At 42.9% G+C, this 15,279-nt stretch overlaps 1 protein-coding gene across 2 annotated transcripts in view; it reads right to left on the bottom strand.

Moving 5' to 3' along the window:
• Nucleotides 1-3,188: 3,188 nt before the first annotated feature.
• Nucleotides 3,189-15,279, bottom strand: part of LOC126484104 (uncharacterized) — an 857,095-nt gene continuing 845,004 nt past the window's right edge. For both annotated transcript variants that reach the window (XM_050107481.1, XM_050107482.1), the window contains exons 5-6: nucleotides 14,112-14,334; nucleotides 3,189-5,550 (exon numbers count right to left, since the gene is read on the bottom strand). In XM_050107481.1, the coding sequence (XP_049963438.1) occupies nucleotides 5,486-5,550; nucleotides 14,112-14,334 (288 nt within the window). In that variant the 3' untranslated portion in view covers nucleotides 3,189-5,485. The remainder of the gene's footprint in view (nucleotides 5,551-14,111; nucleotides 14,335-15,279) is intronic.

Here is a 15,279-nt window from a genome sequence, read left to right as displayed (position 1 = left end):
TATAAGGTCACTTTAACAAAAATTCTTGCTTTCAATATTATATTTAATCTTCTGTAACACTTAATGACTCAACTGTGCTACTGTTGATTAGCCACATACACAGGGTGTTCAAGAAAGTGTCGAATACTTTCAGAGATGGTAGTACTCAGCGAAATAAGAAAAATAAGTCCAGTAACTATGGGTCTGGAAATGCATACTTTCTGAGATAAACACTTGTTTACAGTGTGACGTGGCGTCCATATGCCAATGCACCCCTCAGCCGTCCGCCGTAAGGAATGACAGGAATGACTCAGTATTTGAAGTAAATATGGTGACTGTTGTCCTTATGGCACACATTGAAGACGTGACCCCGTAGTGTCAGCACATTGTTGATTGTCGTGTTGTAGACCAGTTCCTTCAAGTGTCCTCATTACTAAACGTCTAGGGAACGATCAGGCCACAAGGTGTAGGCCCCCTCCCCCTCCCCTACACCGACCAATAAAGAGGTCCTGAAATGTCTGCGTCAGATGATCACGTACATCATTCTGAAGAACGTGTGGTACTGCACCATCACGCATGAACCACGTTTGTATTCGTTGCTGCAATAGCACAGCCTCCAACAATGTAGGTACTACGAGGAAGTCCAGAAAATGCGCTCCAGTTAACCTTCGTGGTAGCACGTATGACCCTATTAATCTATAGCCAAGTACGCCTGTCCATACGTTGATTGAGAATCGGTGTTGATGCCCTCTTTCCTGAATGGCTTTGGGAGTTGCGTCTGCCCATGCATACTGGTTATGGAAATTCACGACATCTGTTGTGAACCCTACCTTATTGGCAAATAAGGTCTTCTATGTGAACAATGGATCCCCGTCACACTTCTGGAATAACCATTGACAGAACCGCCGTCTTCCATGACGATACTGTGGCCTTAAGGCCTGAACGTGCTGTATATGATACAGGTACAGCACTTGTTTGTGAAGTACCCTTCCCCTCCTCCCAACTCTCCCAGATAAGAGAATGAGACACTCCATCTGCTGCTGTCCATCGTCGCACACAGGTCCCAGGGGTTCCTGCCAACGAAAGTAGCACACGCTCCTCCATGCAGGCGAACGTACTGTGCGGTGCCTTCCGCTACCAATCTGCACCGCCACCTGCGTCTCTCAGACGCTGCAAATGTCTGCCGAACAGCTTATCAGAGAGCACTCTGCGCTGTCGATAGTTTCCAGTGTAGAGGACACGGGCTAGTGGGCTACGTCCATTTGTTAAACCATAGCAGAATAAAATATCCCCCATTTCATTTGTCGAGTAGTACGCTTCCGTTGCTAACAGATAGAGAGAGAAAGAAAATGTACAATCGTCGGAAATAACTGTAAGCGCATAGCTGGGAACCCCTTTGGATGAAAGTAAAACACCATGATACGTACCCGTGTGTCAAACACTATACAATAAGCCATACAAACAGGACGAAAACTAACACAGCCTAAAAGACGACTCGAACCACACAACGACTGCAGAGTACTGTGAGTAGTACATCACAACACCCTGGCGACACATTTGGTGTAGCTCCAGTGCAACGACTGTGCTAACATCCGCAATCAAGCGTCGCACAGCCATTCTTATAAACACTGTTTACATTTATAAGTATATATTTCCAGACTCATGTTTATTGGACTTATTTTTCTTGCTTCGGTTAGTACTACCACCTGTCGAAGAATTCCATACCTTTTTTGAACACCCTCTATACTGGTTGCTTATCATAGCCATTGATCGAGCCCCTTATATCTGGCACCTCTTTCGTCCTAATATTCAATATTAACGTTTTATTTTATTTGATCAGGCCACAAGGCCTGGTAGTGCCTTTGGACATAATTCCCTGACATTCAGTGTTACCTGTTTTTTTATTTCTTTAGTATTTAACCAACAGATATACTTAGTGGTTATTTACTACAAATGTATTGATATGAATATATCTGTCATTTATGTAATGTAAATGTCTTATTAGTCACGCCTGTATTAAATTAGTTGGATGATAGCGCCATCTGGCAGTCAGTGTTTTCGTGTAGCCATGACGTCATACCTCAGCCAATTGGCTGACAGCTGTCTCAGACACTTCCATATCCTGTTATAATGCTAGAGGTGGTATCTCTTTTATGTCCACTCATGGGTGAGGCAGCTGTCATTGCAGTCGATCGTTGGTATACATATGTGGCAATATGGACACCGTAACAATATTTGATTAGTGATTAACGTTGTAAACTAAGATTTTTAATTTTGGGTAAGGTTCAAATGGCTCTGAGCACTATGGGACTCAACATTTTGGGTAAGGTATTTCATATCACTCACCATGTATTTTTGCATGTTTTCATTGTGCCACGTTTTCATATTTTCCCCGTTATGCCTATATGATTACTGTATTTAACTATGGCGACCTAGCTCTAAGAGTACGACGATGTGTAATAATTGTGACACACTCAACAACAACTTACATTGATGTAATGGAAATTCTAATAGAGAATGTATTTATTACCGTTCACTTTTGTATGCAATTTTCCGTAATTTAGAGCTGAGAATGGCTCATCAATGAGGCGAAACTTGTAACAAATATAGAAAATTAGCAATCTTGACATATGATTTTTATCCACACATGGAACAAGAATTGTAGACTAACCTGAATCATCTGCTCCTGATGATGTCTCCTTAGGTCTTCTGTTATTGAGCTTCTCTTCTGCAAACGTCGTACTGTAAAGTGTAGTTGGTCATGGAATATTTAATATCCTCTTCAGGATTACAGAGTCACGAGAGTTGAAAAAGGATTGGGGTTAGGCCTTAGCCTTTCACGTCCGACGGCTCCTGGGCATCAGACGTCACGCCCCACTTGTTAACTTTTGGAAGATACAATGAAAAGCCACACAAACTCCAACGTGGCCTTCTCTTAAATCGAGTGCCACTGTCAAATACTAAATCGTCTCAGCATTTAGTTGGTTAAATTGACAGAACTCAACATTTCCTGGTCGAACTTCCACCACAAATAATCCCTACGTGGTCCGGGCATTTCTTGCATCTCTTTCGTACTGAAAGTCATGTGAGCTACACTTGCACAAATTTCACTGAAAAGGTGTTGCTTTATGTACTAACCAGTCAGCGTATATCCTGGGAATTCACTGACTGTTTCAAGGCAGTTAGAGTTTTCATACATAACACTTTATTTCAAAATCTCAACACATGAAAAGTTTTTACAGACGTCCATATAAGAGATACAAAAATTAAGGACAAGGGGTTAGCAGATTTACAAAAGCAAATTTGTTCCCAGTTTCTTTCGCGCTTTGGCCAGCTGGTTGCGGTTCGAATAGTGATGAGAGGGGCATGCGGCATGGCTTACGAGCAAACACAAGAATTACCTTAGTTTCCTTCTCTATACTCGGGTTGAAAATCGCTGCTCAGTTAACTAAAGGTATGTTTCTATAGCAAAAGATATGGTGCAATATCATCTACGTGACAACAGACTTAAATGAAAATTGAATAAAATAATTCCAGATGATATATTGATAATAGAACAATGGTACGCTATCCCATGGAATATTTTAATTTCCTGTAACTTTATATTACGTAAAAGTAATCTTTTTCAGGGATCTGGAGGTGGTTTCAACTCCGTTGGAATTTGCGATACAGTGAGAGAATATTCAGTGGACAGTAAAGTGATTTCATGCCGATCTCTTTCATATTTAGTCATTTAATTTGTTTCTTCTCCTGGTATTAAGATTGTCTACTCTTACAGCTCACAAACTACACAGAAGTAGGTACTGCACTTCTCTTTGTCACACCTTAAGATGTCTGAAGGCGTTAGCTAAGACATTCTATTTGCTTCAAACACACGCGAGTTTCGACACTTTTGAAATTGCTGATAGTCACCATCTCAGTATCTGACATGTATACTATGTGTGAAACGTCCAACTGTATATTTAGTTAAAATGGGACATAATGTACTTCTAATGTAAAGGAATATACTGGTATCCAGAATGATGGAACTGATGTATAATTAATGCCAGATACCTCTAGCTTTGAAGTGTTGTGGCTCAAAAACGTATTTTACGCAAGAAAAATACTTTTCTTGGCCTATTAACGACGTCTTATAAGACAGTATCGTAATTTACTCACCATATTACCTTGGAAATAATTCTCGAGATAGACTGGAAGGACGCTAAAATACATCAGAAGCTGTCCGTACTGACGTGCAGTCAGTTGAAGTAGTAGTATTAACATCAGAGAGGAAATACGGATTCTGCCTGACAGCAGTTAAGCTAAAACTCATTTTCAAATGATGACTCGATTACCATCAAATACAGCAAAGACCATATATCACGAAGACCATATATCTCAAGCAAATCGTGTTTGAATCCACACCGTATCAAGAAGGGTGTTCGAAGGTTGCAGTGAACCTTGGATACCAACAAAGTTGCCTTGATAATATACAATTAACTATACGAATGTTTTGTTTCGCAGAGTGCTCCTCTGTTACGAATTTAATAGGTGTTCTCGGCAATAAATCGTCCCTCGAATTGATTTCAAACTGACATATCCTATTAAATACTGCTCAGTGCAGGATTTTCAGAAAATAACAAGACTATGTATTATGATGTGACAATATTTAGCTACCTTATTTACTATGGATCGAAAAAGGAAAACATTTCACCACTGCAGAAGAAGGCACAACCAGCTGAACAGACCAAACTAATTAAACAAACTAAGTACAAACAATTGTCGTGGACAATTACCACTCACACATATCCTGCTTAAATGATAACTGTATAGCTGCGTTTCACAATTGGAATACTGATTGACTGTTGAGACTGCTTTGTACGTAGGGAGGTAATATTGTGCTTCAGTGTTCGAAAGACAGCAACACTGATGGCAAAGCTTTTGTTTATATGAACAGATGTAGTTTCACTACCATTAAATTTATCTACATATTTTAAAATAAATATAATGACTTTAAGACGTCACCTATTAAAGAGGAGGCTGATGTCTATGTTATGACACAGCTGAATACACGTATTCCTTACTCAGGTTCTGAGAACATTCGATATGTATTTTGCACAACAGTATAAACAACAAAGACTACAATTACATTTACAGTTATTTACAGAGGATCGTCAGTAACATTGAGATGCGATTGGTATTCTGAATTACAGTTTAATTTCCTCAAACGAAAACTCGTCAATAATACTGCAACGCCACGTACAAAGCAGTCGTATGAAAGATAAACGTCTGACAACATGTATATATCAAAAATACGAAAGACCTGCGAAACGTCTCGTCACTGACAAAGTCAGTGCAGCTGGTACGTAGCGAACACGGTAAACTGTTACGTCTGCTGCAATGTAAATAGGAGGTCCTTCTAAAACACAGTTGTAGCATGTGCTCGCACACAACGCGGGCAGCGGGTTCGCCACCGCACTGAAGGAGGCGACGACCGTCGACATTCTTCTGTTCAGTGACGTCACTGCTACCTGCTGGTCGCAGACAGCAGCAGCGCCGCGAACACCATCGCGGGGTACGCGCGGCCGGCACCTGCAACACAACCAACAGTCCTCGATGGTCTCATCACAGGAGCAATCATTCATTTCTGTGATGGTTCGCTGTTTTCCAGTAGAGGTCGGCGCAATATCAGATCTGGATCATTATCTGGTTTCTCTACAACCTAATGCGTCAGCTACTATTGTATATCTTGATAAGCGCTTGTAGAGGACTGTGTCTTTATGTTTACGACTTCGAAGTAGTCATCTTCAAATGATTTGGTGCCACTATGTGATAGATTTTCTTGATTTCCTATTATTATTTCAGACGAATTACATGGTCACTTCTTAAAATATTGACGGTGTTTCTGGCCCAACTTTCCTCTTTATTGTCTTGCAGATTCAAACAACTAAAGAGAGAGGAATTCGTATGCCCTTTCCATTCAGAACATATATATACAGGGCGAGTCACCTAACGTTACCGCTGGATATATTTCGTAAACCACATCAAATACTGACGAATCGATTCCACAGACCAGTGTAATTGGTTTATACAAACCATAAAAAAATGCACGGAAGTATGTTTTTTAACACAAACCTACGTTTTTTAAATGGAACTCCGTTAATTTTGTTAGCACATCTGAACATATAAACAAATACGTAATCAGTACCGTTTGTTGCATTGTAAAATGTTAATTACATCCGGAGATATTGTAACCTAAATTTGACGCTTGAGTACCAGTCCTCCGCTGTTCGATCGTGTGTATCGGAGAGCACCGAATTACATAGGGATCAAAAGGGAACGGTAATGGACCTTGGGTACAGAAGAGACTGAAACAGCACATTACGTCCACATGCTAACACCTTTTTACTGGTCCTTTTCACTGACACACGTGTACATTACCATGAGGGGTGAGGTACACGTACACACGTGGTTTCCGTATTCAATTACGGAGTGGAATAGAGTGTGTCCCGACATGTCAGGCCAATAGATATTCAATGTGGTGACCATCATTTGCTGCACACAATTGTAATCTCTGGCGTAATGTATGTCATACACACCGCAGTACATCTGGTGTAATGTCGCCGCAGGCTGCCACAATACGTTGTTTCATATCCTCTGGGGTTGTAGGCACATCACGGTACACATTCACCTTTAACGTACCCCACAGAAAGAAGTCCAGAGGTGTAAGATCAGGAGAACGGGCTGGCCAATTTATGCGTCCTCCACGTCCTATGAAACGCCCGTCGAACGTGTACCTCACCCCTCATGGTAATGTACATGTGCGTCAGTGAAAAAGACCAATAAAAAGGTGTTAGCATGTGGACGGAATGTGCTGTTCCAGTCTCTTCTGTACCTAAGGTCCATCACCGTTCCCTTTGGGTCCCTACGTAATTCGGTGCTCTCCGATACACACGATCGAACAGTGGAGGAGTGGTACTCAAGCGTGAACTTTAGGTTACAATATCTCCGGATGTAATTAACATTTTACAATGCAACAAACGGCATTGATTACGTATTTGTTTATATGTTCAGATGTGCTAACAAAACTAACGGGATTCCATTTAAAAAAACGTAGGTTTGTGTTAAAGACATACTTCCGTGCATTTTTTTTATGTTTTGTATTAACGAATTACACTAGCCCCTGTCCTCACGTTCGGTCTGTGGAATCGGTTTGTCAGTATTTGATGTGGTTTACGAAATATATCCAGCGATAATGTTACGTGACTCACCCTGTATATATATATATATATATATATATATATATATATATATAATTTACAGACATTTATTATAGAGGATATTGAGTGTATTAGTCAATTAGGAATAGGGAGATCAGCGTAAGGTAGGACATCATCAAACCACTCTAAACACCACCTCGGTAGTATTGAAGATAGTAAGATAAGCCACAACATTTTATAGTTTTGAAGAACTATTTCATATTGCATCACCAGTGGGAAGCACAGGTGCACGGTACCTGTCTCTAGTCACACTGTTCCGTTGTGACAGGTGTTAATGTGCAGCTCGCCAGTCACCTCGTGCTATTGGTATAAATACTGCAGTAGGATCTGTTAGTAATACATGTGAGAATTTTCCCTACAGGCATTTATTTCGTAAGCATTCGTTGCTCTTTGATCTGAAACTTGTAACCCGACAGGCATTGTAGCTTTGTGAACAAAACGCCAGCCATAATGTTTATTATTTCAGTTACTGTAATCCCAATTTTTTGTGGAAGTCTTTATAATATTTTTGGGAAGTTCTTAGGCCTTTCACGGTCAGTGTCTTCTCGAATAAAATAATTTTGGGTATTGGGCTGCCGCCTTATAACTACTGAAACAACTAAATTTCCGATGTTCCGACCGACTTGCTATCGCCTCCATCAGGGCCGTTAGTGAAGAGGACCCCAGCAAGTCGGTAGAAACTTCACCAACTTAGTTGTTTCAGTATGATGCATACTAGTATCCAAAATTATTTTATCTACAATGTTTTGGAAGTGTTTCAGTCTGAGTATGAGAGCAGCTAACACCGATACTCAGAGATGTGACACAGAGCGTTGGGTCGCGAGAAGGCAAAAGTTCGAACTTCGCTGCAGTCAGTAACAAGTTTCATTGAGGGGCAGGAGTGATGATGACATATTTAGAGAAATTATTCGTATTTACATAGAAATAATACTCTTCCTAGGCCACCAAACTGACAAAATTTCCATGTCTGCTCCCATAACATACGTCGCTTCTGTAAAATCGTAAACCATGATAGTCTGGGAAGATGTTGCCAAGTTACGGAGCTACACCCTCAAGGGATCGCCATCTTCCTTTTTCCCGGCCTTCATGAGGTTGGAATGTTCATCTGGATTTGGAAAGTTTAGAGGTAGACGTTGGAAAAATCCCTTCCCGTCGCCGCTCCTGGTTAATTTACAAGCCGCTTAATTTTGAGTAAAACGTTCCCGATTTCGACGAACAGACCTTCGCCATCATGGGTAATAACGACTGACTGCCGGATCTGGCATGGTGGTCCACTTATATAGGTGTGTCCCATAATGGAAAGCCACCCTGGGCTTCCATTTCACCAAGATAATGCCCGCCTGCACACGGCGAGAGTTTCTACTGCTTGTTTTTGTGCTCGCAAAACCCTGCCTTGACCAGCTAGGTCGTCGAATCTCTCCCAACTGTGAACATTTGGAGCATTATGAACAGTGCTCTCGAGCCACCTCGGGATTCTGTTGGTCTATCAATCCGTGCCAAGCCCAGTAACTGCTAAATGCCAGAGTTGGACAAACGCCTTATTGACTTGCTCAATGTGTGAAGGTCTTTCTCTAGAATAAATCATCGATTGTAATGAGTTGTTTGTCTCTACTTGAACACCACATCTATTGATTTCCGTTCCATTCGGATAATTCCAATGTCCTTTTTTTTCGGCCAATGTTTGATTGACGATTTTTCTGACGTTTCCCCTGCACAAGCGGCTGGTACTGTCAAAGCTTCACCCTCCATTGCTGGTGGTGGACTGGAGTCGAACTCCCGGCCAAAGATTATATGTACCAGGCGAGCCAACGTCCAAGTGCTTTTCCTTGGTCATTTTTGCACCGTTCTCCTCTTGCTACCTGCAATGGTCGTTCGCCGCTGCACAGGAATCCAGGATCCGTTCACCTTGAGGCCTACTTCTTTCTGGTTGAATTTTTTATCATGTTTGTGTATTTCCATAGCTTCTCTGAACAAGCCGGTGTGATAGCTATTTCATGCAGCCTGAACTTACTTATAGGTGAATTCTACTATGCGGCCGGTCTTACTCAGTGCGTGCTCTGCCACAGCCGATTTCTCCACCTGCCCCCACCTGCAATGTCGCTTATGTTCTGTGAAACATGGTATCGGTTGGTCGTCCCGTTATTCCAACATAAACTTTCACGCATGTGCATAGCATGCGGTATATTGTCGACATTGCAAATGGGTCCCTTTTTTTCCTTTACCGATCTGAGACTTTCTTTTATCTGGATTTTCGTTTTAAAAAGAGTCTTCACGCCGTATTTTCGCAATATCCGGCCGATTCTGTACGTCAACCTGGGTATGTATAGCGGGGAGACTGCACACGACATTTCTTTTTCCGATGTTTCGCTTCTCCGACTGTTTCAATCTGTTGCGCTTCTTATATAACTTTTGGGTGTACCCATTGCTCCTCAGAACGCTTTACAAGTGTGGCATCTCGCGTCTCAGGTGATGCGACTCACAAATTTGTCTTGCTCACGCTCCGAGCATATTAATCATGCCTCTTTTCTGGCTTGAGTGGTGATCTGACAGTTTGTGCAGTTATCGGTCCGTGTGTCTCAGTTTCCCGATACACGCTGTGTCCAGGTTCTACCCATCTCTTGTGACCAGCACATGTAGAAAGGGTAGCTGTTAGTCCGTTTCTACTTCTTATGTTTTATGTTGGCATGGAGGCTGTTCAAGTGTCTTAGGAAGTCACCGAGCTGTTCCTCACCATGGCTCCACACAACGAAGGTATCATCAACGTATCTGTACCGCACCTTAGGTTCACGAGGTGCCACGTCCGGTGTCTGTGCATCACAATGTTCCATGAAGGAGATGGTCACCACCGGACTAAGAAGACTACCCGTGGCGCCGCCTTCAAGTTGTTCGTAGAAGTTGTCATTACACGTTAAGCAGGTGATGGTGAGACATGGATAAGAGCGCTTGATGAGGTTTCGCGGGAGGATGGAATCGATGTGCTCCAGAGAGTCACTGTATGGCACTTTAGTAAAGAAGCAACACGAAAGTGACCAGGATGTCGTTGGGTCATAGTTTTAGTGTATTCAGCTTCTCAGTGAAATGTGCTGAGTGCTTTATGTACGTGTCAGTCTTCCCCACGTGCCACTGGAGCAGAGAGGCCAAGCGTTATGCCAGCTAATACGTCGGTGAGAGATGAGCGCTAACAATCGGTCTTAATCTTAATGGAACATTAATCTTATCGATCTTTGGTAATCCTTACAGCCGAGGTGGTAGGGCTCCTGTGTTGCGCAGGTTGCTATGTATGTGCGACGAGATAGAAGACGCCTTGACTATCGATTCGTATTCCCTCTGTCCTCTGCTTCGGATCTGCGCTTAGTTTTCTGTACGTCGTCTGATCTAACAGGACCTGGATCTTCTGCTCTATATGTTTGGTATTCATTAAGACTATCACATTTCCTTTATCGGCATGCCGTATCAATATACTCAAGTCAGGGTTAAGACTCTTGATGACTTGTACCTCTTCTTTCTCCAGGTTGTAAGCTGGCGGTTTTGCTCGGTGCAGTATCCTGTCTGATTCAGTGCCTATTTCCTTTAGCTCTTTCGCAACGAAAGGCCACTTCGTTATTAGTAATGATGTCCACCAAAGGTATAGTTCTTGTTATGATAGCGAAATTCCCTCGTTTATGAAGGACAGACTGTTCCACTTTGATCAACTGTTGTTTAGCGAGGTTGACCACAGTGCGTGAAACGTCGGAAATCGCCTTGGAAGGCTACTTTCGGCATCTTGTACACTTTTTTCCTGTCGCTCACAACAGCGCCCGAGTTCGTCCTGCATGCTCCTGTGGGTGATGCTGTCGATCTCATCCCACTCGTCTCGATGCATTCTGCTACTTAGTTGATAGAAAGTGTCCTACGGTTCTTGCCAAGTGCCTCCGTGTCCGCAGAATCCGCTCAGGAACAAAAGGTCTTTCCGTTGTGTCGTAGACACGATGGGTATATACGGTGTTGTGTCGTAGACACGATGGGTATATACGGTGTTGAAGAGGCGCTTACATTTTCATATTCACCACCGTAAAGGCACATCATATCTACGACAGAATGCTCTGGCGAGTGGTCTGGGAAAACCCGGATGCGGCAGCCGTTAGCTAATAGAATGGAAGGGCTACCAGAATTCAATAAACACTGACACAGAATAGTTACAGAAAGCCAGTTATATAGTTACAAACAGAAAAATACGACGAATGCGTGTTTGAAAAAGCATCTACAATCAATGAAACCACGCCCGTATAATAAATTTCTCCACAATGGCTTGTTCGACTTTCATTAACTGACTCTACAGACATAGGGCTCATAGAGCTTTACGAGAAAAAGGTAGGAAGCTTCTGTAAACAATATGTATCTTAAGTTATAGATCCAGTTATGCATTCTGTACATACAATACGCGTTTTCACCAAACAAATTAATAAAACGGTGCAAGTAGCGGCAGGATATTTAACTAGACATGGATTCTGATGTATTCAGTTTTATTTCTTTATTTTCAACTGAACAGCTTAAAGCAGCGTTTACACAAACAAAATACCAGTTATTGGACAAACTGATTAACTTGACAGAAAATCAGAGAAGAGAGTGTAAAGCAGAGTAAATTTACATGCTAAATGATGTATCTTGCATCTGTATGTCGTAAAATTAATAGTTTGTGAATATGTACTGGAAGACGCAAGCTGTGTTCCTAGGCTAGAGGCATTGTCAGTGCTTAAGTAGCCAGCAGCCATTTTGATCTTGTTATTTAGTCATTGAGCAATATTGGATGAACGTTCATCTGGATGAACTGGAAAAGTACGTATGTGCAGCTATTAGGTCGAATTTAGGTAGTGTACCAAACATTTAGATGTGTTAACCTTGGGAGCTAGTTTTTTCGGTGGGTTTTTGGCAGCGAAAACTTAGAAAAAGTTCAGCGAGTTAGGCTACCGTGGGAAGCCAGTTTACACTAGGTAAATAAGACAGAACTTTAAAACCCTTTCCGCCATTATTTGCGAGTGATCTAACCCTGTGGATTTAATTTGTTACCCAGTGTAGAACTTTAATTTTAAAATATGCGCTGAATGAACTTTTAACACCTTCGGAGATTTTATCGGGATCCGCGCGTTAGTTAGAGTGAGATACTAATCTGGAATCCTTCTATTTTAAGATCTATCACAGTCCTTTGGCAGTTCAGTATTAAAAAGATAATAAGGAGCTTTTATTTAAATCAAAAGTACTGTGTGTTGCTAACATTAACTTTTTTTCATGCGGTAATCCTGACTAACTATTTAATTACCGAACTTTTGTGACAAATTATCAAGGGTAACTACGAAAAATACGTTTGGTGCCTCTAGGCAGTAACGTAACCAAATCTAGAAGACCAACCACGCCTTATGAAAACCAGGAAACTTTTTTCTATTTCAGTTCATAGTTCTTCCAGTTGAAAGGGAACAGTTTGAAGAGCAAACATTTGTATTTTCATTTAATAACAGTAGAGTCGCAATAAAAAGAAAAAGGGGATGAGAAGTTGAACCAAATATAGTTTACATGAAACCAGGGTCTCACGTGATAAGTACAGGTGTAGGATTGAATAAAGACACGTTGAGATCGTGGTATCTTCTATATGGTGGCCAGTATTTCGACGAGTAGGACAGTGTGCCGTTGGGAAGTCCCAGCCAGCATTTGTATGAAGAAATTTAAAGAGATTAGTTTGGACGCAGCTGCAGCTGAGCCAAGTTGCTGTTAGTCTAGCGTCGACGTTACTTTTATCATTTGGCTCCATGGACGTGACAAATGGGGAGAATTCTTACAACACCTGAACGGCAGTCACGACCACATTAGACTTGCGATGGAAGTAGAGACAGGTGGTGCATCGCCCTTCCTAGGCATCTTTGTTCGCCGAACAACCAATGGGCATCGGATATGTATCTCCACTCTCTCAGCCGTCACCATCAACCACAAAAATGTGGAGTTAAGAACACCCTCGTCCACCGTGCTAAAGTCGTCTCAGATGCTGAAGATCTCCCACTAGCTCTAAGTCACCTCCGAAAAGTGTTCAGGGAAATTGGCTTCAGTCCCCGCCAGGTTTCACCGGCTATTTCTGGTGGGAGAGGTAGGAGAAACACCACCTAAAAAGAGAGCAAGGAACTTGCGGTTTCAGTTTTCTGTGGCACAGTGAGGAGAAAGATTAGCCGGTTCCTGAAGAGACACAACATTTCACTACTTTTCACTCTCCCTGCAAAAATACTACGTCTCATGAGGCCTGTGAAGGACGATCTGGGGTTTAGAACACCTGGAGTGTACAAGAAATCATGTCAGTGTAGTTGCTACTACGCCGGCCAAACATTATTCCGGACAGAACACGAGAAGTGCTTACGCCTACGCTATTCCGAAAAATCAGTGGTGGCAGAACACGATTTAGAAAATCGACATCTGCCATTATGAGGAGGAAGGGAATTTGGGAAAGCCTCAGAAAAGAAACTATAGAAATTGGAAACACCATGAAGAAGGACAGCGGTCTGCAACTCGAAACTGGGACGGGGCCATCGCGATGTTAGAACTGGAACGGCGGGTGTAGGACGAAAACATCACCATATCGGGGGAGTAAGAGAGCACCAGTGACGTCTCAGCCAGCAGTGCGGCTGTATAACGGCGAGGACACGGCGATGCGGCAGTGTTTTACCACTTGGCAATGGCGTAGGAGAGCTTGGTCGAAGGCTCGCGGAATTTCAACCACCTGATGCCGCAGGAAGCCCGAGACGATGTTATTGATATCTAATGGGCTATCGGACAACACGGATCCCCTGCATCAATGAACAGCCTATAAAATTTTGCCCGTGTTGTTGGGGTTCGCAGACAGACGGTGCGACTCACCAGATCGGCTGTGTCCCAGCACGGAGGCGATCTGCGGGACGTCGTCGACCAGCTCCACGGACTCGCTGCTCCGCCGGTACACCTTGAAGATGGCGGCGACGCAGCGGAGGCGCATCACCGCCTCCGGGTACGTCAGCGACGCCACCGCCAGCTGCAGCGACGACCACGACGTCTTCCGGCCGCCCCCGGCGTCCGACACCACCGTCGGCGCCGAGTTTGGGATCTGCGGACCGACAACGACCAGTTCGTGATTCACTCTACTCAAACGTACCTGTCGCATAATCCAGTGGTGCTACGCCATTTGTTATGCCTCATCAGATTTAGAGAAGTCGGGGTTCTACGGCTTAGCCTGTTCGTAACAAATGTGGTAAGAAACACTTAAAATTACTATAAAATTCTATTCAGAGTCCTTTCTCCAAAATGTTAGAAATAGAACAGTACTCACGAGTAGTCGCACATTTAAGCAGAAACAATTTACTTGGCACGACGTAGATTGGATTCGAGCAAGTTTGCCCGACTGAGAATGATGTATGTACATTCACATATAAAATATTAAGAGCTGTGAAGAATAAAATACGACCAGCTTGTATTTTCTGCGAACGGCACAAGGCGATTGACTGTGTAGGGCATGTTACTATCTTAGACAAACTTAAGTGTCATCGAATTTCTACGTAACGTTACGTAAGGTTACGTGGCATGTAGCTTCAGCGTGAAATGTCCATGGCGGTAGTTGGTGCCACTGCCGTGTAGCGGGAAGCCAGCGGAAGGAACGACCATTCCCAACAGCCAGTAGCTGGTCGATCAGTGTTCTGCTGAGTGCTAGAAGTGAGCGTTCTCATTCTAGCTCCCGCGAAGTGCGAACTGCGCGCTGTAATTCGCTACGTAAATGCTAAGGGCATGAACGCCGCTGCGATTCATCGCGAAATTGTTTCAGTTTATGGAGAGGACGTAATGTCAAAGCAGCATATGACGAAATGGGTACGGGATTTCAATTCTGTAAGAACGGAAACTCACGATGACGACAGAAGATTGTTGTCACCTATGGCTGGCTCTGTGCACTATAGGACTTAACATCTGAGGTCATCAGTCCCCTAGAACTTAAGACTACTTAAAGCTAAGCAACTTAAGGACAATACACACACATCCACGACAGAGGCAGGATTCCAAC

This window comes from Schistocerca serialis, chromosome 6 (genome assembly GCF_023864345.2).
Source record: "Schistocerca serialis cubense isolate TAMUIC-IGC-003099 chromosome 6, iqSchSeri2.2, whole genome shotgun sequence".
NCBI classification, from domain to species: Eukaryota; Metazoa; Arthropoda; class Insecta; order Orthoptera; family Acrididae; genus Schistocerca; species Schistocerca serialis.
This window is presented reverse-complemented; position numbering and strand designations above follow the sequence as displayed.